General features: G+C 41.6%; 1 protein-coding gene across 1 annotated transcript in view; it reads right to left on the bottom strand.

The window, feature by feature from the left end:
* Nucleotides 1-377: 377 nt before the first annotated feature.
* The window catches only part of LOC144763159 (G-protein coupled receptor family C group 6 member A-like), a 204,102-nt gene continuing 179,085 nt past the window's right edge, over nucleotides 378-25,394 (bottom strand). Inside the window, exons 5-6 of the mRNA XM_078648487.1 lie at nucleotides 10,451-10,568; nucleotides 378-5,544 (exon numbers count right to left, since the gene is read on the bottom strand). Coding sequence (XP_078504613.1) covers nucleotides 4,517-5,544; nucleotides 10,451-10,568 — 1,146 coding nt within the window. The 3' untranslated portion in view covers nucleotides 378-4,516. The remainder of the gene's footprint in view (nucleotides 5,545-10,450; nucleotides 10,569-25,394) is intronic.

Below are 25,394 nucleotides of genomic sequence, written 5' to 3'. Positions count from 1 at the left end.
TGGAGGCATTTCGGTTGCCAATTAGTCCAAGGTCTTACCTGTCAGTTCTGTCCTTTTCTTGTTGGCTGTAGATTTGTGGCATTAGGGAGAATGAAAAAGGCAGACCTTACATCCCTTTCTTACTCATATATGTCGATACTGATTTGAATAGGTTTGGCAAAAGCATGTACTCTAGTCTCACACCCTCTTTCACAAACAAAGTGATTTACATGCCTTCTATGCTTCATAAAAAGCCATCAGCCATGAGTGAATTTTAAGGTAGTACATTTACCAAATATCTGTTGAAATCCAGAAATTTAAAGAGAAATCTGAAACCTGATATGCATTTCCCCTATGATTGCTCAACCAAACCACATACTGAATTCTAATTATTAAATATGTGAAAACTGTATCAACAGAAACTATACATTGGCTGTTATCAGAGCACCTCCAGACTACAATGCACTTTTAAAAATAATTAGGCCTAGATTTATGTATCCCTTGCATCACCAGTGAATAGAATAGAATAGAATAAACACTTTATTCGGTTTCATAGTTCATAAAATCATAAAAGTACATAATTACATATGCATGATGCTATATCCATCCAGTTAATTAGACATAATGTTAAAACTGTAGGCAACGATATTTGCCTAAAGAGATCTAACCATAAAAGATACATTGTTATAAATTCTTCCTAAGTCTAATACAAAATTTAAAAAACTTAACAATAGATAAAACATAGGATACATTATCTAAAAATTGGAGTGCCAGTAGGGTGGGGCGGGGCGACATTGACGTAGGCCTAAACTTTTTTAAATTGGTTTCAAATAAACTTTTCTTGGTGCCAAATAGAATTTGCAAAAAAAGAGTCATATGGATAGTTGACTGGGGGGAGGACCGTCACAAGGGCATACGCGAAGTAACCTAGACCAATAATTTACTGTCGGAAAAGTAGTCAAACTAAAGATAATGTTAAATCTAAATCGAGTGAGTAGCAGTTTATCATAAGAGCCTATAGGCCATCTTAGGTACGGTTGAAGACTCATTGCTAACTGCGTTATTAGTGCGTGCTGTGAGGAGGGTTTATGAATTTCAGCACTCACACGCAGCTCCATCAAGTGAGATAAGCATTTGATTTTAAGCGCTTTCCTTGTAATTGTTCTCTGTTCTAGGGGGAATAGGTAGAACCGGTCTAAGCCCATATCGTAGAGTGACCTTTTAACATAATCAAGCCATCTTATTTTCCTAGCGTTATCTAACAAAAGACAGTCCCTGACGATGGATTGGGTGAGGGGTAACTTGTCTGAGGTCCATAGATGATTTTAAAAACTGTAACTTTCTTGATTCGATCGCTTGTTTCCAGGTACCCTGTTCATCTATCAATACCCCTAAATAGGGATAGGTTGGGGTGTTCTCTAGATTGGAATTAGCGATCTGTATCCGTTTTACTGCCCCTCTTTTGGGACCACAGTTCATGACATATGTTTCATTGATATTTATTTTTAGGTCAATGTTGGACATAAAGTTGTTATAACGGGACAGTGAGAGCTGAAGTTCATTTGGGGTACGAGCTAATATTACAGCGTCGTTCGCATACAGCAGAGCGGGGATAAGATGCCGATGAATCATGGGGATGTCCTTTGCCCCCTCTGGCATTGCCAATTCCAGACCGTTGGTGTATAAGATGAAAAGAATGGGGGCCAGGACACACCCCTGTCTTACCCCATGCTCTACTTTAAATGAATCAGTCAGCTCCCCCCGTGCCAAATCGCACCCTCGCTGTAGCATTCAAGTACATTTCCCGAAGGAATAGGACTAAGGGTTCCTCTATGCCCAAGTTGGTTAGAACAGACCATGATTTCGAGTGGCCCACGCAGTCGAACGCTGCTGTTAAATCTACATAAGCGAGCCGAAGGTGGCCACCTTTTACGTCCACATATTTTCCCCTTATTAGTGATAAATTCAAAACCTGTCCCACAACTGGAGTGTTAAACTTCACCAGTAGTGAGACAGGGAGGCTGGATCAAAGCTCACCCTTCAGGATAAGCGCAGGCACTATAAATGATTCTGTTTCCAGTTCGTTGGATGCATTTTTTCCCACTTGGAAATCCTGAATGTTAGGAATTGGATTTTTGGTTGGCAGAGGTATGCACCCTATCCAAGCAGGAAGCACAGTCCTAGTCAAGGGAGGTCACAACATTACCTAAATTGTCCTGTGCTTACCGTCTGGTAGCTTGGCACAGAGCAGTTAGGCTTACCTGAAGTGGCAATGTGTAAAGTATTTGTGCAACATTTCATACAACAATAAAATGAAAACACCACAGAAAGACTCCACACCAAGTTAGAAAAATAGATTATGATGTTCTAAATAAAACAAGTTAAAAACAACAAAAATCCAAAGTGATGAAATTGAGATATCAATTTTTAAAGAATACATGCCCAAATAGCAAAATGAATCAATAAGCGCTTAAAAGGGGTATCTGGTCGTGCTAGACTGGGATGCACGGTGTAGCTGAGGCAATGCGCTTGTGTTGAGCCATGCAGTGGATGAGATGTAATAATTTTCTCTAAGCAACTAGGGCGATGCATCAGTCCCAAGTGCAAGCACTAGGTCCGCATGCAATGCTCGACAGCTGCTCCTGCAGTAGGTGATATATCAATGGCAAAGGCAATGTGCTGGTTCTGAGGATGATGCAGTGGGTTTGGTTTCCGCAACAATGAGGATATACTGGTTCTAGGGAGATGCACCTGGTCTGCTTCCCGCAACAACGAGGATGCACTGGTTCCATCTCCCGCAAAGGCAAAGATGAGCATGCTCAGATATGCTGGATCCTCTGCCCACAATGAAAGGGATGCGCTGGTTCTGACTAATGCAAAGGGGAAGATGCACCAGTTTCGATGAGGATGCATGGGTTCTGGATGAAGAAGCACCGTAGGCCTCCCTTCCATGGGTCCAGGACTGGGGTGGCACCACTTGTCATGGCAGACTTACAGCTTGCAGAGCCCTGGTGCAGATGCACGTGCTTCAAGTCTTTGATATCTCCGAGACTTAGCAACAGAAGGCAAACCAGCAAGCCCTTTGAGTTGCTCTGGGTTCAAGTGATGCAGGTCGAATCCTAACCAAGGCAGGAGAACAACAGGCAACAGGGCAGCTCGGCAAGGCAAGACCACAGCAAAGCAGAGTTCATAAAAGCAACAGTGCAGCAGAGTAGCTGTCCTTTCAGCAGTACAGCAGCTTTTCCCTTGCAGAGCTGTCACGGCCCATACAGAGTGCCGGGATTTCATCAAGACTGATTGTAAATCCCTGTTCCCTTTTATGTGTCACTGTTTAGTCTATGATGTAGAGTCTGTCATTTGTCAATTGTCACAACAGAGGACATAAGAGAGACATCAATAGGTGAGGCTGGGCCATTTGCCTGCTCCCCAGATGGAGAGGCATACACTGACGCCTATCTTCGACAAAATCACAACAGATCAAGAGGAAAAGAAACATAAAACCATACAAAAAAAAATCAAAAACTCATTAACTCAGCTGTTCTGAGTGATTATAGGAGAACTGTGTTGATGCAGTACATTTTCTTAATGCATGCAATGACATGCCTGCTCCATGCATGCCCATCCATACACACAGTGCACCCACATTCCCTAAAGTTTGGTGAGGGACACATTATACACACAGCATGCACAAGCATTACATTTTGGGCATCATAATGCCATAGGGGCATACATATTGTCCCTTTGCATACAAGTCAGTGTCTGATACTTAGCAACACCAACAAACACGGATATGGTGAATTAAATTTGGGGTTTCCCATGTATCACTGCAAACGAGATGTGCATAGCATTTCAGTAAAATCAAAGTTCACCGCCATTTTTTTGGGACTGACTGACACCGGTGTTAGCTGACTCTGACTGTGCCCTAGACTCTGCTAGTCAAGCCCAAGTCAGTGCTATGTTAAACACAAACACATGCATTGAGGTTATGGTACTTTGAGGTGACATGCAATATCTCTATCATGTACACCAAGCGGGTACTTTATCTCTTATAATGAATGGTCATACTGTCACATTTCCTGCAAACCACTTAAAACCTTGGTGTGTAGCTCTTTCATATGAAAGAGCGAGCATGTTTGCACACATGAAGAATAAAACCCATACCTCTAGTGCAAAACTAAACATACTGCCATATATTTGTAGCAAAAAGATATTAGAAACAGTTCAACACAAGTGAGGTCTTTTTTTTAAGAAAAACCTGCAGTAGCTCAGAAAGTGTAGAAACATGCAGGCAGATTCTAGCTTTTTTTTATCTAAGGAGTTTAAAAAATAAACATATTCTTTCTGCTTGTCACTATGAGCTATTAAAACAGAGCAGAGAAAAGAAAAGCAGTGTTCAGTTTTAGTTGCTAAACAGTTGGTTTCACTTCTTTTCATTAAAATCGGTCACCTTGGTTCGAAAATTAGTGACTGTCGTTTATACAGCGTTTGCAGAATCCCATGTATTATATATTGACTACAAAATGCATATTTAAGTATCTTAAAAACTTATACATCTTTTCCTGATTCCTTTGCCATGGGTGACTTGTAAGTTGGTCTGAGATCCCTTCGAGTGTAAATGAGTTGACTCTATAGGTTCTCTCATAGAAAACACGGAGCTTCTTAGTTTGTGAAAAGTTCTGATGCTCTGCAAGTACTTTTGCTGATTATTACTTTTTCTCTTGAAAACAATGATGTAGGCGGTGGGCAGTAGGTGGCAACATATTATGCCGTAGCTCGAAGCCAAAATGGCCACCACCTGAACAGCAGGAACATACACTCCGACTGTGGTGACGTAGATAGGGATGAAAGCGATCCACACAAACAGGTAGATGAGCATGCTGAATGTAATAAAGCGGGCTTCGTTGTACTTGCCGGGGAGGTTCCTACCTCTGAAAGCAACACCAAAGCAAAGCAAGGCAAGGACACCAATGTACCCTAACATGACAGCAAAGGCCACAGGTGAACCTTCAGTGCACTGAAGCAAAATCACTTTGGGGAAGGCATATATTTTCTTAAGCAAAGGCGGACTGTAGAGGAGCCACACACTACAAATCAGAATTTGAAGGGATGTGACAAAAAAAATAACAATTGCCGGCTGATAGGTGACTTTTAGGTTTGCTTGGAGTCTGTCAACCAATTCAAAAGCTAGTAGGATCCTAATGGATTTTAGCAGAACGCACGAAACACAAAGTGTGAAACTAATACCATATAGAGTCTGCCCTATCTGACAGAAATGGTCATTAGGTTCACCCATGAAGAACACTGTGCTTACAAAACTACTCAGAAGAGAGCCAGTCAATATGTATGAATAAACTCCACCCGCAGCCTTCACTGCTGGTGTATTCAAGTGGATCAGAAATAAAGCTCCTATTGCCACCACTGTCAGGAAACCAAATGCAGAGAAAGCTGTCAAGGCAATGGCGAAGGGGTCCTTCCAGTGGAGGAACCTTTTCGTTCTGTTTATGCAGTCAGACTGCTCCATGTTCGGCCATTTGTCTTGTGAGCATGGTTTGCACTCCCTCATATCTGAAAAACAAAAGACTACGTTAGACTGTCATATTGCTGTAACAAAGCCATGTTAACATCAACATTATTACAAATGATTACAATAAATACAATATTCTTAGTTTCAACCGGATCTTAAATAAGACAGCAGAAAAATATAACAAAAGTCAACTTGACTTAAGTACAAATTAAATGTAATTTCACTGAAAAATCCAACTTAAATTGCAAATAACACAATTTTTTTTACATTTTTTTAATGTAGATATTCATGTATACCCTGACCATAGAACGCAAGGCACCATTTTGGTAATCTAATTATTATTGGTACACATTTGCACAATTTAAAAAGGCAAAAATGGAAATAATTATTATCAACAAAACGTAAGAAAAAATCCTGGAAATTTTGATTGGATGTGTGCTTAGTCCTCCAAAGCACGCCATCATTGTCCACCATAAAAATAAAACCACAAAGTATACGATTGTTTCTAACTACTGACCAAACACCAGGATTCTCATTCCCAGCAAGATGATGGGAAGGGAGGTAAAGTGACAAGTCTAAGACAATGTTGAACTAAATAATGTTCTGATGAACTGTAACCTGTTATTGGAGGGATATAAAGCTGTTTTGTCCTCGCATCCCTGTCAGTTTGTGGCAGAGTTAGGAGTGGTTTGGTAACTTTTATATCGTTGGCTGTGACCTCTAGGTTTCAGCAACTTCCAATAAATAATAGGGACATTCAAGTTATCACCCTAAGGAGAGGAAATAATAGCATGGGCATCATTAATTTTTTTAGTGCAACAAGTGCACAGGGAGAGTGCAAGATTACACAGCTGGGCTGCATCATACGGCAGTCCTGGGGTTTCATTGCTCATAATCTTATGGTGGTGGGGGATTTTAATATTCTCCCCTGTGGAAATCCCAAAACTACAAGTATGGTAGAGCTGGGATGTGCCAGGATGCGGGGATTTCACTTCGAACATTCTGTTCAGGTGGATGCATTGAATAATTTACTCAACAAATTAGATTTGTTACCATCAATGTCATTATTGGCCTCCCTTAGCACACAGTCCATCCCTTCTTTTAAAGGACGAAGTGATGGTTCCTTTATAGATCACATTCTGGTTGCAACTGGCCTTCCATCTAATTGTCATGGGTTTACGATTGTGGATAGCGCTTTTAGCGACCACAATCCTATTTGCGTGCACTTGGGAGGTAGGTTGCTGTCAACACAAGTTAGGGTGGTGTGACCAGGCATGTTGAGACCCACGGATGGAAGGAGCCACCTAAAATGGTTGCAGATATCTCCGGACTCATTTTCTGACAAAGTACAAGTGTCATGTGCACCTGAATTAGCTTCCTGGGTGTCACCTGGCTCTTACCCAGGGGGTGTTCTAAAGGCTTTCGATGTCATTAGGGACACTTTTAAGTGCTCCCTCTCACAGGTCAGTGCTATCTGACCATAGATGGTTTGACCCATTATGTCCTAAGGCTGAGAGACAATTAAAGGAATCTTTAAAAGCCATCCCAAGAAATCAATCTTTGATTCGCACCCGCCGTCTTGAGTATAAACGGGCCTTGGCAACGCGTAAGGGTGAACTGAAGGAGCAAATGTGGAGAGACCTACTGGAGCCAAGTACCCTGGGGAATAGCTCAAGGTTCTGGGGCATAATTAACCGACCTGTATTTGAGAAGGCCAGGGATGGAAACGTGGGCACTTATATACCTGAGGATGAATGGGTGTCTCACTTTAAATCTATTTTCCAATGTCCCACGGACCAACAACAACATCACGATAGGGGTAATATCAATGCCCCAGTAATGTTTGTGCAGAAAGACGTGGAAAAGGGTATTTTGGGGCTGACGTGCAATAAGGCCCCAGGCCCGGATGGCATCCCTCCAGACCTTTATAAATCAAATCTATTCATTTGGGCTCCGGTGCTGATGGCTGTGCTTAATGCGGCAGCCAGGGTCGGTTTCCCGGATTCCTGGGGCACCTCAACCATTGTGCCGGTCTTTGAGAAGAGCGATCGTAATAGCACTCTGTGTTACAGACCGATCTCCCTTCTTGACTCTGTGGTCAAGGTTGTGGGTGGGGTGTTGCTGGAAATGTTATCCTCCTGGGCTGTAGAGAATGAGATCACCTCAGATATAAAATATGGGTTTCGCCCAGGGCGTTCCACCTTGGCCCAATGCCTCAATTTGTACATGATCCTGGGGAAGTATACAATTGCCCGCCAAGGTACGATCTACATGGCCTTCATGGATCTTTCTTTCGCTTTTGACTGTGTCAATCGGGGGAAACTGTGGCAATCCATGAGGGCCATGGGGTGGAGGGAAATTTGGTTGATTTCCTGGAGGATCTGCATAGGGACACCAAGGCTAACACCATATATGCCCAGGACCTCCGTGTATCTAGGGATTTTAAAATTGGGAGGGGGGTTCGTCAGGGATGTATCCTGGCCTCTTTTAATATAACTTATATATTAATGACTTGGATAAAACTCTGGTAAAAACAGGGGTCAATTTCCCATATCTGGGGAGATGAGGTTTGCCCGTCCTGCTATATGCGGACGATGCGGCCCTTACCGCTAGGACGGCAAGGGGACTTCAGACCCTGCTTGACACCTTTCGGAGCTTTATGGATACCCATGACCTGGCTATTAATAATTCTAAATCTTTCATTATGCAGGCCGGGATCCGACCAAAGAAACAGTACTCTTTTAAAGTGGGAAATGAGAAAGTACCAATGACCTCGATATTCTCTTACCTAGGTGTCTTAGTAGATGACCGCTTGAATTGGGGGGCCCTTATCCAGAGGAAAAAGGAGGAGGTCATAAGGGCGAATGCTGCAATTTTCAACTTTGCCGCAAAGATGGGTCAGCGCGGAATTGTGGCAATGTTGAGATGTATATCAGGCCAAAAGTGTTGCTATAGCCAGTTATGGAAGTGAAATCTGGGGCTATTCAGCAACTGTTGTTCTGCAGGTGGCGGAGAAGATTTTTTTTAAACGTCTACTAGGAGTGCCCAGGGGAACATCAAATTTGGTGGTACATGAAGAATTGGGGTTGCCTTTTATATGTGATACCTTGGCCATGCGCCCCTTGTTGTTCTGGCTTAACTGTTGGTTTAATAAAGAGTTAGCTCTTAACCATCAGAGACAATATGAACCTTGATCACATGTTATGCATTCCATGTTTGAAATATATCAAGAGCTGTTTTGAAGAGCTGGGGCGGCCAGACCTTTTTTAAAAGCCTGATTCTAGTACTTTGAAGGATGTGAGAGCCCAGAATATAAGAAATTGGTAGCCTTGCAATACATCAAATAAAACATGGGCCTTGATCTTGACTTTTAACTAAGGATATCAGACAGCAATCAGGGTGGGCTTGATATGGTCACATTTTTGGAGTTTGAGGCACAGTCTGGCTTACTAGTTGTGTAGTTTTTGGAGTACGGCACTGACTTTCATGGAGATATCAGGGTAGATGCCAGTGTTGTAACTAGTGGTCAAGGCTTATCTTAAACATTTCTCTTGACCACTGCACTGAATTGTAAGTTTGAAATAGTGAAACGTGTTCCTAAGTAAGGAGAGCTGGAGATTGGTATCCTTGATCATTACATTCCCTTTGGGGGGGCGGGGAAAAGGGGTGAACACAAATTCTGAATCAAAAAGCATCTCTAGGTCATGGGGTCTTTCAAAATGTTAATACCTAATGCAAATTAGCATTGTCGGTATTTAATTGTATATCCAGATTTTCGACTTCGATAAGCACAGTGACCTATCAACTGTAATCAAAGAGCTGCATGCAAACTGCATGTTATAGGTTAGAATCCTATGTTCTTATCAGTAAAACCGACCCAACCAGTACACTAAGGGGCCCATTAGGATTTTGGGCGGATCCGCCCGACATCCTTTGCCGCCCGCCACCTATTTCCCCCCGCCATATTAGCATGGCGGGGGGGGGACCGCGGCGGACGGAAAGACCGAACGCGCTTTTCCGCTCCGGTCGCCTTGCGGCCGGGGCGAAAAATGTCTAATATGGTGGCGGTGTCTATTAGACACCGCCAGCCATATTATGATGGGCTTTGGGGAATGCTGCCATGGAAAGGCATGCGGAGCTCCCTGCGGGAGCCCGTTGCGGACCCCCTGGTACTCCGGGGGGGTGCACATGGGGGGTGCACATGGGGGGTACCTATGGTACCCCCCGCATTTCAAAGTGCAACATGGTAGGCACCGTGCCTGTGCCTGTCATGTTGTGCTTTGAAATGCACAACGTGCATTTTTACCATTGCTGCGGGCGGCGCTTTCAGCACCGCCCGCCGCAATGGTAAAAATACAAGATGCGCCCGCCACTGTGGCGGCGCATCCTAGTGGCCAAGGCGGGACCGCTCCGATGTCAGGCGGTCCCGTTTTGCACGGGGATGGCGGGCAGACAAAGTCCGTCCGCCATCCTAATGGACCCCTAAGTTTGTGCTTCCCCAGAACAAACACTCTTAAAATATGTCACCTACTAGTATGAATGACATATGATTCCTACATCATGTAACCCTCATTGTCTTATGTAACATTTCCTATAGACTGATATAAACACGTAAGATTTTCTGTATCTTTATAAAGTGTGTGATGTAAAGTGCTCCTACACCCTACACTGGTATGAGTAGCACTATAAAACAAACAAAATGCATGTGAAAGAGTGGCTATGGAGAGATGAGTGGCACTATTGGATGGTGGTATTAAGGGAATCCATGGACAATGAGTTCATTTGGGGGGAGCCAAAAAATATTCTCGCACCCGGGGCCACCAGTGGTAAAGCCAACCCTGAATGGGAGAGGAGCACCAGCATCTGCTTCAGGGACATCATTATTAAAACTAATATGTATTCATTTTAAAAGGTAGTAAATTATATATTTATGAAATGCATACTCACCAAAGTCTTCAGTGTAGTGTCCCTCTACGCAACGACTGCAGTTGTAGCAACAGCTGATCTGTGAATGAAGTTTGTAATGTCCAGGTGTGCAGCGTTCTGAGCAATTCAGATTGGGAACCTGCAGAGTTATAATAATGCAAAAATCAAAAGCTTTCCTGGAGACTGGCAGTATATATGGATTAATAAAACATGAAAATCATAAGGTTTTGTGTATTGGACACAAAAACGTGTTTTGCTAATTCAGAAATATTTCTAATTTATTTGTGTAATCTAGGCATGTCAAATTTTGATTTGCAGCTGTTTCCCAAACCCTACAAGCAGTGCTTCATTTATGCTAGCTGTAATATATAGTCTCTGCAGGCACTTTTTAGAAGGGGAGGGGCTTTGGTTTACTTTTTTCATCATTGCACTCAGTGGTTTAGCAAGAGAGGGGGCTGAACGAGTTTTGGGGGCGGCGGACTCCCTCCTCCAGTCCTACCTGCAGCATCGCCAGCACCGCCTGCTCTTACACATACCGGCTCAGGTATCGCAAGTACCCTCCCCCCGTGTTACATACAGCTGCCGCAGGGACTGCCACGGCGACAACTAGTCTAGCTACGCCACTTATTGGACTCTACAGCTCCTTGACCATCTGGCTTCAATACATCTATGGCTCTGTTTTCCTGTGACACAACATTTAATTTCATGCATAAATGTAACCTTGTGTTCTCTTTATTCAGTTTGCCCCCAAGGTTGAATTCAACTGCCAAGATGTATACACACCTGCAAAACATTTAGCGAAAGGGCGAAATAAAGTTGAGCAAAATGTTTTAAAGTCAATAGTTTCTTATTTCTTACCTGACACAAATTATACATAGTAATTGAGTTAACAAATAGGCAATACATAAAATTATCAATTTGAATAGAGAGGGGTATCAAAATAAAAGTGTCAGTACCAATGTTACCATGGTGAGACGGTCCACTTCAATATAAAACTTTCCTTTGGAAATAGCTTCTTTTTAAAATTAAAACATGGATTCAGCTTTTGTTGAAGCAATACTTCTCTCGTGAAATTTTGTGAATCATTGTATTCCACTATTTATCATAGGAAGTGGAGTCGTAATTAAGCCACCTCAAGTAGCAATCTTCCTAGCTTTAGACAGTGTACAAAGAAATAACTTGAACCCACGTTGGGGTCACGTTTTGTGTGTCTGTCAGAGCAGAATTAATCAGCAGAGAAGAATGTATCAGTGAGCTTTTACATATATCATTAATCTCTATAAAGATATGTGCACAGAAATGTAATCTATCTGGGTAACTTGCTAACGCGTACCTCAGCAGCACCAGTTTCACTACATCAAGTACGTACTAACAATATGTTAATTTATATTTGGTTTTCTCCGGCCACAAAGGATCTGAAGATCATCAAAATTAGAGTAATTGTCATAGTGAATCATTTTAACCATAGAGTGAACCCATATTGCTGCGATATTTAGGTAATGTTGACACTTTGGTGTAGTTTAAGAGGTTATGCTAAATTAAGCTTTTGTGAAGGATGTGAGAACTCTCACACTTAAAGAAGATAGGACACCAAGCATGGGCCGCGTCTTTAATCTAACACTTAAACAATATTTAAATCAATACATTTAAATGTGAGCTTTCTGTTTGGCTGAATAAACAGCAGAGAAATAACTGCTAACTTTTGCAAGTAATAATCACAGGAAGCAGATGCAAGTTGGTGGTTTATTTGTAGATTGGACCCTAAGATGTCACCAGTACAAGAGCTCAGCTGCAACTGACTCCAGATTCCTATGTACACACACAGTGGTCACAGTGGTCACTAACATTCTATATGAATTAAAGGAACAGTAATAAAGAAGGAGAATGTAACACATCCTTCTTCTTAAAATAAAAAAAACAAAATAAAAAAAACTATGTACATTGCATTGACACATTCTATGTATAACAGAGTCACATAACATAATCATTAAGCTTGACAGGTTTCACAATGATTCGTCCAGATAATCTTCTGGAACTGGAAACATCCACTCTTGGAAGATCTGATGACTTGGGTTGAACATGCGGAGAGGGAATGGGACATGGAGCAGAACTGGGACTAGACTCCCTTTCTAACCAAAGATGACGTTCTAAATCATTGCACTTAACAACATTACAAATATTCCACTTTTGTCCATCATCCAGCAGGACGCAATTACCCAAAACCCTCAACACCTTCTTGGGACGAGACCATCTGGAAGAACCATCCTTGGATAATCCAAAACGTGAAGACCTTACCAAGTCACCGATTTGGAAACCACTAGCACGTTTCGTAATCTTATCGTTATGCCTGTCCACATACCTCTTTTGGTAAAAACTCATCCTACTGTTGAGATTTTCTTTATAATTGCGACCAGCAGAGATCTTGAGCATCCAAGCAGGAGTTACCTTGTTACCAGCAGAACGCCCCTTTAAAAGATGAAATGGAGACACCATGGTAGCAGAATGTGGAGTATTCCTATAACTCCAAACCAAGTTCTTGACAGCAACTTTGCAATCATTGCCCCCAGAAACAGCTAATTGTACACAATCCTTTAAAACACGGTTGAACCTTTCTACCATGCCGTTCTCCCTTGGGCAATAAACCGCAGTAGTAATGTGTTTAATTCCACATGAATGCAAGTAACTTTGGAACTCTGAAGCAACGAACTGCGGACCATTATCAGTAGTGATGCTCTCAGGAAAACCTTCCCTATGAAAAACTTCCTCGCAAAAGTTAACAATGCTGGAAGCTTTAACCTCTTTAACAAATGCAACTTCAGGCCATTTGCTATAGTAATCCATCAATACAATGGCAAATTTACCAGTAATACTACCAACACTGAACGGGCCACAAATGTCTATAGCAAGTTTCTGCCATGGCCCATCCGGAAATGGAACAGCAGAGATTGTGGTTTCCTGAGAAACATGAGATTTATCGCTACACGTGCAAGCAGCGCAGTTCCTTACACATCTATCAATATCTTTATCCATACCTGGCCACCAGAAATCACACCTGCATCTTCTTTTCATCCCAGACATGCCTGAGTGCCCCTCGTGCATGAGATCCAGTAGCCTATTTCGTAATGAAGACGGTACGACAAGCTTGTCGGCTCTTCTAACCACACCCACCACAAGGTCATAAGAAAGTTCAGGCCAAACGGTTTTATATTCGGATAAGTCAGAATCACTCCAAGAAAAATTATTGTGTGGTGATGCTAAGCGTGCAATTACCTCCTTCAATATCACATCATCCTGAACAGCTTGTCTCCAAACCTCCAAACTTATAGCACCACTGCAAGCTTCATCAACCGAAGCAATTGACCAGTCTTCATCTAGATCAACTACACCATCATCACCTCCGACAGGAAGTCGTGATAAGCAGTCAGCATTTACATTTTTGATTCCAGGTACATATTCCATTGAGAAGTCATATTCTTGTAACTTATAGATCCATTTGGCAATTCTAGGCGTGGCTTTTCCTGCACCTTTAGTGGAAAAAATGTCAACAAGGGGTTTATGATCTGTTCTCAACTTAAAATTAGTGCCCCAGACATAGTTCCTGAAGTAATTAACACCCCAAAAACATGCTAAAGCCTCTTTCTCAATGACAGAGTAAGATGATTCAGCACCCTTTAAAGTTCGTGAGGCAAAAGCTACTACCCACTCAAATTTGTCTTTCCCTTGCATCAAGACAGCTCCAAGCCCATATGCACTCGCATCCACCACGATGATTGACCTCTTGCTAGGATCATAAGGTTTAAGAGCAACAGCATTTGCGATTTCCTTTTTTACATCATCAAACACAGTTTGACACTCAGTGGACCACAAAAACTTTGCATCTTTTTTCATCAACACTCTTAAGCAGAAAACCTTAGAAGCAAAATTTGGTACAAATTTCGAGTAATACTCGGCAAGACCTAAAAAGGATCGGAGCTGGTCTTTATCAGATGGTGCCGGAGCGTTCTTGATGGCATCCAATAAATTCTTTTTAGGTTTAACACCATCTGCGGATAAAGTGTGCCCAAGATATTCTATTTCGTTGGTAGCAAATTTGCACTTCTCAGCAGCTACAGTTAAACCAGCCTTTTGGAGTTTACCCAATACATCATGCAGAATCATATCATGGTCACACTTATCAGCACCCCATACAAGTACATCATCTTGAAACACTAACATGTTGGGTATGCCTTCAAGGACTTTGCACATGACTCTTTGAAAAACGGCTGAAGCAGAAGATAGCCCAAAAGGCATTCTCAAAAACTGAAATGCACCCTCAGGAGTGATAAAGGAAGTCAAATGACGTGATTCTGGATGTAACTTTATCTGATGATATGCATTTGACAGATCAATAGACGAGAACAATTTTGCATCTTTAACGGAAGCAACCATTTCATTAATCTTGGGTAAGGGAAAACGATCTACCCAAATGTTTTTGTTTAAATCTCTCAAATCTACACACATGCGCAATTTTCCGTTGGATTTGCGTGCCAAAACTACTGGACTAAGCCAATCAGATGCTTCGATTGGTTCAATAATGTTTAAGTTGCAAAGACGATCTAACTCTACTTTGAGTTGAGATCTTAACACTAACGGCACATTACGTACTTTATGAACAATAGGAGTGCAATCAGGTTTAAGAACAATTCTGTGTTCAAATTTTTTGAGACATCCTAATTTGGGATTAAATAAATCAGGAAACTTTTTATGCAATTGTAACATATCATTGTCATCTTGAGTTACCAAAACTTCTCCAGAATCGTTTTTATGCCAATTAGGAGAAAGTAACACTTGGTCAGGATGGTTTGGATCAAGGGTCAATCCTAAATTCCATACTTCTTTCCAGCCTAATAAGGCTCTTCCCTTCTCTACCACATAGACAGTTCCAAGAGTACTCCTATCTTTAAAAATAATTTCAGATGAAAAACATCCAATCACAGGTAGTCTAATGCATAGATAACCCACAGGAGATCTTTGTGAACGAAGTAAGGTGGGTTTACCACACATTTCCCACATGGTCTTATCAATGATGGTATATAACGAGCAAGAATCAGCCCAAAGAAATAGCTTATGGTTGTTGATAGTGACTTCACACTTAGGTGGTTGAATCTCTTCAGAGATATGATTAACCTCATCATCATTCCAAATGGTCATAACTTCAATGTCACTATCACTGTTAGAGTAAAAGGATTCATCAATGAAATTTACAGAACTTTTCCAAGCATTGGGATTCCCTGACCTGCACATTTTAGAAAAATGGCCAGATTTGTTACACTTGAAACATGTGATATTTGACGCTGGACACCAAGAATTTTCATTGGTATGTTTGGCATTGCCACATCTAAAACAGAATTGCTTATTGTTAGGAATCACCGTCTTATTAGAAGGCACTTTGTTATATGATACAGTGCTCTTGTTGACACCAGAAAAATTGCGAGGTCTAACTCTACTATCGTGTCTAACATTAAACCTAGTATCAAAAGTTTTTGGCTTATCGGATACAGTACATACTTCACTAGAATCCTTACTGTCAGATAACTTTCGATCTGTACTACGTGTATTATTTAACTCTTTGACATAACGTGAATTATTTTCCACTCTCCTGGCAATAGAAATTGTTTTATGGAGAGATGGATCTTTCAAGTCAAGTAATTTTTCCTGGATTTTAACATTGTTAGTTCTATTGATGAACTGATCCCTTATAATTTCCTCATGTAAGTCTTTAAATTTACAAGTAACAGCTAGCCTTCTTAAAGCAGTAACATATTGTTCTACAGTTTCCCCAACCATCTGTGCTCTTGAAAAAAATTTGTGTCTTTCCACAACTATACTAGTTTTCTTACCAAAATTTTCTTCTAGTGCATTAAGTGCATCTAGGTATTCATCAGACAAAACTGGTTCAAGTTTTGAACAATCAAACACAATTTCCTCTTCACTGAGATCTTCATCTCCACCTGCACATACCTTTGTGTTAATAGCAGATACAATTGGTAATGTTTTCAGTACTTTTCTACCTTCTACGCCAAGACTGTGCTTAAGTAAAGCTAATTTTCGTGATGCCAGGAATACCTCCCCACCTATTGCCTCTAAATAAGTTTCGAAGGATTCACGCCAATCCTCCCAATTCATAGGGGGTACACCAGGATCTTGTAAGAATTTGGGTGGGGCTAAAATATTATTAGTTTCCATGTCGAATAAAGACAGATTACTATAATATACACAATAGCATCACAAAATAATATAACAATTAATATTTTGAGACAAAAATTAAAATTAATAAAAGTAGTCACCGTTGTCTGCGTCGATTTCCAGAAAAATAGTGAGAAAAAACTGTTTTCCTGCTAAATACTGTTAGTTGTAAAAATGAATAAAGTTATATTTTTTTTAAATGTCCCAGAATGCTTTGTTATCAATTCCCAGAATACAATGCAGAGGAAACGAAGAGACAGGGCAGGTGAGTGTGTCACACCAATATTGCAGCAATAGTCAAAGTTAAGGTAAAAATGGTTGTTAAAATATAAGTTAACGTTTATAGAGAAATCTTAGCGGGTGCTTTGTTTACAGCGAGTTGATGGTTGTTTGCGTTTTTGTATTAGGGAGAAACGCTAGGTTAACGCTTTTGTACACGGAGAGATCGGTAAACGGGTTGCTATGCAACCGGGAATACAAAATGGCCGCTACGCAACGTAGTGCCTGACGCTGTCTGGGGTTCTTCTGCCTGGCGCTTGACGCTTGTGACGCTGGTACCGAATCAGCTGGAGTTGTTGCGTGCAGATGCGCTCGAGTATTCCAACAGATGCTGTGCCTTTTTAAAAAATGCCAAGTGAAATTACATGCCTTGATGTGCGCTGTTCGAATAACGAAGAAACGAGGTTTTTCACAATTAGGCAGCGCTTAGAAGAAGAAAAAAATCGTCTTGGGGACACTGTTTCTTGGCATTAATAAGCGCTTCTCAGACAAGAATAACAAAGCAAAAATAGTAAATAGAACACACTCACTGCATGAGAGGCTGTTTTTCTTGAAATCGTTTTGAAGAGGCTGTTTTTCTTGAAATAGATTTTGAAGAGACTGTTTTTCTTGAGGATCGTTTTGAAGATCGGGTTTGGTTGGTTATTGACTGCTTAGTTGAAAGAAGATTTCCTTGGTTTCCATTTTTTTTTTTTTGCTTGTAGAAATTAAAATAATGAGAACATCAAAGGGTCAGATGGTTTGTTTCCTCACTCGTCGCCACTTTTGCAAGTAATAATCACAGGAAGCAGATGCAAGTTGGTGGTTTATTTGTAGATTGGACCCTAAGATGTCACCAGTACAAGAGCTCAGCTGCAACTGACTCCAGATTCCTATGTACACACACAGTGGTCACAGTGGTCACTAACATTCTATATGAATTAAAGGAACAGTAATAAAGAAGGAGAATGTAACACTAACGGCTTCCACTGTAGTCAGAGTTTATGCGCTGTGCTATTCACCTGATAAGTGAGGCCCAAGAGAGACCACCTGTAAACTGTGGCATAGATTAGGAAATTTAGTGGCACAAAAAAAGGAAATTTGGGGTACACTGTTGTTTTTGTGGCATTATTATGGCATCTTCTTTTAATGCCATGCAATAGGTATGCAAACCTTTATCTTATGATTTAAATTGAACTAATGAAGCATTTTGGTGGCAGATTTCTAGATAGTTTCCAATATAAATAGCCGCCAAGTGCCTTCAGCATGCTTTGTGTGGTAGAATAAAAAGGTAAGGACTAGCTGAATGTGTTACATGGGCTATTTTTATATTGTGGATCTATGTTTATGTATGGTGATGTGCTCTCCACTAGATACAATTTCATAAAAGGGGCAAGAATGACTAAAAACACTTGAGCAGAGGGCCTATGGGGCCCCACAGAAGCATAGAAGTTAGTATAATGCAAGGACAAACTCAGACATCTCAGTAGAGAGTCTAAGGGACCAGCTAGAAGTGTTGAGGGGCTACCTACAAGGATCGAGACAGGATGCTATAAATGGCAGTCCTGAACAAGGACTAGTAGTGATGTTTACCATGATGATGGGTAACTCAGGGGTGATTATATAAATGGGTATACCGGCCCAAACAGGAAAGAGGCCACAGGAAGTTGCCCTAAGGAAGGCCCTAAAATCCTGGCAATTTTAGTTCACCTCTTCCACAGTATCTGTGCCAGTACGCTTCTTCTCAGCGCCTCGACACCTTCGGTTTATATGTAGCACTATATAAATCCTTAATTTCATTTCATTATATTTCTTATCTGTTCCTCCCTTTACCAGGGTGCGCTTGCTGAACACCTTATAATATAAGGCTCTCCTTGCAGAAAAATAGGGCAACAGTAGCCTCAGAGACTCACAGAGTGACAATACAGGAAGACATGCACTGGACTCATTCACAGAGAATCCGGACAGTCAGCTTAACCGGGCTCACAGAAACAGGACAGGCAGCTCCACTGGGCACAGAAACAGGACAGGCAGCTTTACTGGACTCACAGAAAGAACTGCACTGGGGGCAGAGAAACAGGACAGGCAGCTTTACTGGACTCACAGAAAGAACTGCACTGGGGCAGAGAAACAGGACAGGCAGCGCAATCGGGCTCACAGAAAAGGACAGGCTGCTCCACCGGGGTACAGAAAAGAACAGGCTGCTCCACAGGGTCCCGGTGAGAATTGGCTTACTCCATCAATCACTAATTAAGATGCAGAGTGACCTGGCAGCACAAAGGAGGGGGAGGAATTGCGCTGCGGCGCCCCTGGCTTCTAATCACGGCGCACCAGGGCGCTGCGGCGCACACTTTGGGAACCACAGCCTTATATGGAGAGGTTAAATGAAGTGTAGGATAAGGGGTTTCTGCTTCAGCTGTTCAACGGGAAAAAAAAAGAAAAATAGAACACTGGGCAAGAAAGTGTAGGGGGAAGCTATCCAATTGAGGTGCAGCTAAGGCAAAAGTTAAAGGCAAAGGACAGCATGTCAACAACACAATGTTAAAACGGTCAATATCTCAGGTCCATTGCTTAATAGATGGCTGATCCCTGGCAATCTGGCAAACACAAGATGCCAATTAATAACATCAGTACATCACAACAGCAAGGTAAAATAAGAACATTAACATTTGTGTAGAAGCAGAGCTGTTCTGGCTGTCAGAAGTTCACACTTATGCATCAGTTAGCAAGCAAATATTTCAGCAACACCCCATGAAATTAGTGTAGAGTCTGTAATTGTGGTTTAGGTCTGGCCTTGGTGGCCTTGCATGTCTCCATTCACATATGGGACACAAGCTAAAGATGTGTGAACTTTCCGCTGGCTAGTCATTGTGATGTGCTAGGTGCGGGATGCTGCATTTTTTAAAGGATGGGCAAATGGGCACATGCTTCGGTGTGTGTGTGTTCACATTTTATAATAAATTAAGTCATTGTGTATTTTAAATATTGTGATTTTGGAGATGTTACAGTTGTATGATGCACTTTATAAATGAGGACGGACTGGGTAAATGGGGAAGGCCGGTTTCCACATAATCAGGATGGTGGGCTGAGAGTGGGTACATGTTTTAAATTATGGTATAGACTGGAGAGATGCCAGCGCTGCAACTGTTCCTCACCAACATACACCTTCAATGACAAACGTTTGTTTATAAGCAATGAAAATGTATAAGCAACATATGAAAAAACACCCTTTACTAAAGCACCATGAGTAAAAAAAGTGTGTCTTTTCTCTACGTGAACCATAATGCTTTGAATATTCCATATTTATCAGGAGCCCATACTAAGCAGTTTACATATGTCTGCACATGTGCATTACACACTTACCTTGAGTTGGTGAATTTACACAAGCGTTCTAAAGATATCAGTAGAAAGGAGGACAATGAGCTAAGTCGTAGTACTTGAATATGTTCTATTGTGCACGTTTACACAGAGCAGAAAAGAAGCTAATAAAGCACAGTGCACAATGGGCAGAAAGTTACCGTTCATCAGTGGAAACTCGCTTTTTAAGTAAAGAATTGGCAAAGCCAAACAATCTGTTGATTTTAAATGTTAAAGTGCTTTATAGGATTGGAGTGTGTGTGGCTGTGTGATTGGCTGAGTGTGAACATGAGTCCATGCTTGCAGAGATAAGGGAGTGGATAGATGGATGAATGAATGAATGAAGGAATGGCCAAGTACATGGCTAACTAGGAGTATGTGTGAATGCTTGAATGATTAATTCAAGGAATCCTGGGTGACCTGAGAGAGTGAATGGATAGATGCAGAGAAGTTAATGCAGTCGCAAGGCTGAAGCTGCAGATAACAGTGATAATGTTATAAAAATGACAAGACATACCAATTGTATGATTCTTCAAGCATTGCGCCAGGGCTGCACATATCACATATAGGTTTCTCCCAGTTGAACCAAATACTATCACAATACAGAAAATGTGTAACTAAAGCAGTGTAAGTGGGAAGCCATCATAAACTGTAAATAGTCAACCACACACTGAAAATTCATGATTCCACCCATCAGTGACCCATATACCTCTCAAGTAGCGGCCTGCACTTATATACATTTGAAAATGTGTCTGACTTTTTCTATCAATTTTCTTTTTAAACAGAACAGTAAATCAAATGAAAATGTTTACTGTTTCAGCAATACCAAAATCTCTCATTTGGAGACGGAAATTAAGTTAGACAGTAGTGAACTTTAAAATACAAATGGACAGAAAATGGTCGAACCGAGAGGCAACACAGGCTCAACCTGAACCATTATTTTTGGCTGCCCTTATGGTGAGTCTGCAATCAAGTAATGCACATCTAAATTCACCCATTTTTTTAACGTGGCAAGTCTGCCAGAATTACTTTATTTATTTATTTATTTATTTATAGTGTTTTATATAGCGCGAACAAGACCCGTGGGTATCAGAGCGCTTAACATAGACGATTACAGATTGACATTATAGTAGCAATTATAACAATAAAACAGATATGAGGTAGAAGGTGATATGCTATCTAGGGCGATTTAGATAAATAAATTCTTAACGCCTGTGCCATTAGCATTAAGAGGTGCATAACGTAAAGCTTGAGTCATAGTCATATATTCGGCTCGGTGAGGTAGGGTTACATAGTATTATAAGTACAATTATCTGTGTAGTTAGCAATGAGAGTAGAGATAGTTTAGCTAGTAGCGAGGATCATAAAGATAAACAAAGTAAGGTATAGGTAGTATCTTTCAGGTGGGAGATACAGTGTGGAGATCATATAAATATGAGGTAGCAGTAAGGTGTACAGCCGGTGTTTGAGCGGTAATCAGTCCTTTGTCTTGTCGATCTTCAGATTATTCAAGATGAGTCTGATCCTCTTTTGGCATAAATGTTCATATCAGTAGTCTGTAGGGATCTTTATGTAGGGTATTTACTCATCATGTGGTTCTTCAGTTCCCGTTTAAATGTTGCAGTGTTTTTAATCTTCCTGATGTTAGGCGGGAGTGAGTTCCAGACTCTGGGGGCGGCTCCGGAGAATGCTCGGTCATATGTCTTTTTCTTTCGGAAGAAGGCCGGCTTCAATAGCAACTCTTTAGCGCTTCTGGTTGGTCTGTTACCTCCCGATAGCTTAATTTTCTTGGCTAGATATCTAGGCGTGTTGAAGTGGACCGCTTTGTGGGTAATACAGGCTATCTTCATTTTAATTCTAGCTTCATAAGGTAACCAGTTTAGTGCCTTCAGGTGAGGAGATATGTGGTCGAATTTCCTAGTTCCCGTGATGAGTCTTGCCGCTGCGTTGAGACAGGCTTTTAATGGTGCAGTCGATGTTTTCGGTAGGCCAGCTAACGTGGTGCAGCCATATTCGATCCTTGAAATAACTAGCGATTGGATGGCAAGTTTTAGATCTGCTTCTGAGATAAAGGGTTTCAGTTTTCTTAGATAGTTCAAGTGGAAACGGGCGCTCTTAGCCATTGAGTTGATGTGTTCTTTCATGTCGAGGTTCTCGTCTAATGTAATTCCTAGTGATTTGGCTGAGTTAACTAGGGTCGGAGTGCAGTTAAGCGCAGTCACCAATTTAGCCCATTCCTTTACCTCTGGTTGACTCCTTGTCGGTGAGATTAACAGGAATTCTGTTTTGTTGGCATTAAGTTTCAGATGATTGGCTGTTAGCCATTGCAGCGCTTTCTTTAAAGTTGCATTCAGTAGGTCTATGTCATCACTGCAGGCGATCTTCATATATATTTGCGTGTCCTCTGCATACATATGGTAGGAGATCTGTGATTTTCGAAGAATCTCCGTGAGGGGTTCTACATATAAGTTGAAAAGATCTGGGGATAATGTTGAGCCTTGTGGTACCCCCATTGCGTTAGGGCATGGGGAGGAGATTGCTTGGTTGACCAGGAATAGCTGAGTCCTGTTCTGCAGGAAGGAGTTAAACCATTTCAGTACGTTTCCCGATAAACCCATCCTGTCTTGTAGCCTGGTCATCAGGATCTCATGATTTACTGTGTCAAATGCAGATGACAAGTCTAGAAGGATCAGTAGACACGCATGATTTTGGTCAAGGGCTTGTAGGGCGTCATCAACAATATGTAGGATCGCGGTTTCAGTACTGTGCCCTGTTCTGAAACCTGATTGGCAGTCATCAAGTAATGAGAACTTAGCGATGTGTTGACTCAGTTGGCCCTGCACGCATTTCTCAATAAGTTTGGCGAGTAAAGGGATGTTGGTCACTGGTCGATAGTTATTCGGGTCTGTTGCATCCGCTGTCGGTTTTTTGATGATGGGAACTACCTGCCCTGTTTTTAGGCAGTCAGGGAGGGTCCCTTGTGTAAGTGAGGCATTTATTATCTCAGTCCAGATCGGAACTAGAGTGTGGTTGATTTCTCTTACACATTTTGCCGGTAACGGGTCTTGATAGTGGTTGTTCGGTCTAAGTACAGCTAGTGTTTTGGCGATCTTTCCCTGGTCATATAGTTCAAATGTGTCCCAATTTGCCTTATTTTTTGTTAGGAGATCTTCCGATGTCACATTAGTCTCATTTTCAGATGAGGGAAAGGTCGTGATATTAGCAGCGGCACTTGTAAGCTCAACTTCTAGCAGTTTAGTTTTTTCCGTGAAAAATGAGGAGAATTCCTCGCAGCTTATGGGATTTTTCGGGTTCTCTTGTGTCGTTTTAGTTAGTTTATTTGACTGTTGTTTTAGGATCTCAAAAAGTTTTCGTGGTCTGTTTTTGGCATTGTCCAGTTCAGCCCTTATAAATTCTTTTTTGGAGTTGATGATCTTTTTGTTATATTGTTTCCTTATTTTCCTGAGGGCTTTCAGCTCGGGGGAGGATGGATGTTGTCTCCATTTCCTTTCAGCCATTCTCTGTCTTCGCCTGTCCTCGTTCAGTGCCTCATTAAACCAAGGATTTTTTGGCTTTTCCGAGACTCTTTTTAACTTTTGAGGCAATGTGTCATTAACTATCTTACCGATCGAAGTTAGGTAGTGATCCGTCAGCTCATTGACATTCTGCCTGTTGTTACAAGGCTTCAGGTCTTTCTCACATCTTTCGACCAGAAGTTCAATATTAGCTTCTTTTGTATCTCGTATCAATTTTTTGGACTTACGGGGTTGCACGGTCCTGCCCTTTTTCATTGTAGGTATTGTGAATGTTATGGCGTGATGGTCCGACCAATCACACGGGTCTATAGCGAGGATTGATGTCTCTTTGTTTCTTGAAATAATCCAGTCTAGGGTCGCTCCTTGTGAGTGAGTGGGCTGGATGCATGCTTGTGTAAGGTTTAGCTCGTAGAGGAAGTCTTTGATCGAGTTAACTAGTTTGTCATTGTCGTCGTCCCAGTGGAGGTTAAAGTCCCCTAAGAATATGTTGTTGGCATCCGGGTTGGAGTTGGCAGTTATGATCTCTATAAGATGCTCTGTGAACTTTGCGTTATCTCCAGGTGGGTGGTAGAACGCGTGTAGGTTGTAGCTTTGATTTTTTGGTAATCTTACATTAAGACCAAGGTATTTACAGGATTCTATAGGGTCAGATTGGAATTTGTTGACCTCGATCTCTGAGCGGTGAATACACGCTATACCTCCTCCCACTTTCCTCGGTCTGTCTAATCTGACAATGTTATATTGTGGTGGTACTAGGAGATCCATGGAAGGAGAGGATGATTCACTGAGCCAAGTTTCCGTGAGGATGGCTAGGTCGATTTCTTTGTTAATGATTAGGGCGGCTATGTCTGATGCATGTTTAGTTGCTGAACGACAGTTAAGTAGTAGGCAGTTCAGGGTTTTCTGTGAGTTAGCGCTCTTTTCATTTTCTGTTTCGGTTGCAGTTACCTGGATATGTTGTAAGTTGTGGTGGATTACTTTCCTATCATTCTTTCTGGACGATCTATTAGAGTCAATAGGTACAATTTCGATATTCTCCTCCTTTCGTAGAGCCGATTGTTCATAAGATCGGAGTAGGGCCAGGGCTTCTTCGTTTGGTAAGGGATTGGTCCTGTTTGGTCTGTTGTGTCGGAGTACAAGATTCTGGATGTGTGAGACCTTAGTGTGCGTATTTATCGTCATCTCCCAGATTTTCCCGATTGTCTTTGAGACTTTCATCGAGTCTTGTGCCAGGTTGCCTATTAGTTTCTTGAGCTCCTTGACTTCTTTCTGTGTTCGGGATGGTTTCTTATGTGAGATAGATCTGGCTGTTAGCGGTCGGCATTTTGCTCTCCTCCGTGACTGGTCTGTTCTCGTTGCCACATATTTTGCCGTTGTATCCTTAGTTAAGTTGTGATTCCTGGCTCTATTAGTGGTGTCGCCATTTTTTCCTGTGTTGTTAGGTGTAAGGGGTGTTTTTGTGGGTAAGGATCGATGGGGCTCTAGATTCGTATTCGAGGGAGGTTGGGGAAGGTAGGTAACCTCTACCTTGTTCCTTTCGTAGATCTCTTCAAAGGGGGGCTCACTCTGAACTGAGCTACCCTCTTCAA

This window comes from Lissotriton helveticus, chromosome 6 (assembly GCF_964261635.1).
Source record: "Lissotriton helveticus chromosome 6, aLisHel1.1, whole genome shotgun sequence".
Classification (NCBI taxonomy): domain Eukaryota; kingdom Metazoa; phylum Chordata; class Amphibia; order Caudata; family Salamandridae; genus Lissotriton; species Lissotriton helveticus.
The sequence above is the reverse complement of the archived record's forward strand: the minus strand, read 5'-3'. Positions and strand labels throughout refer to the sequence as shown.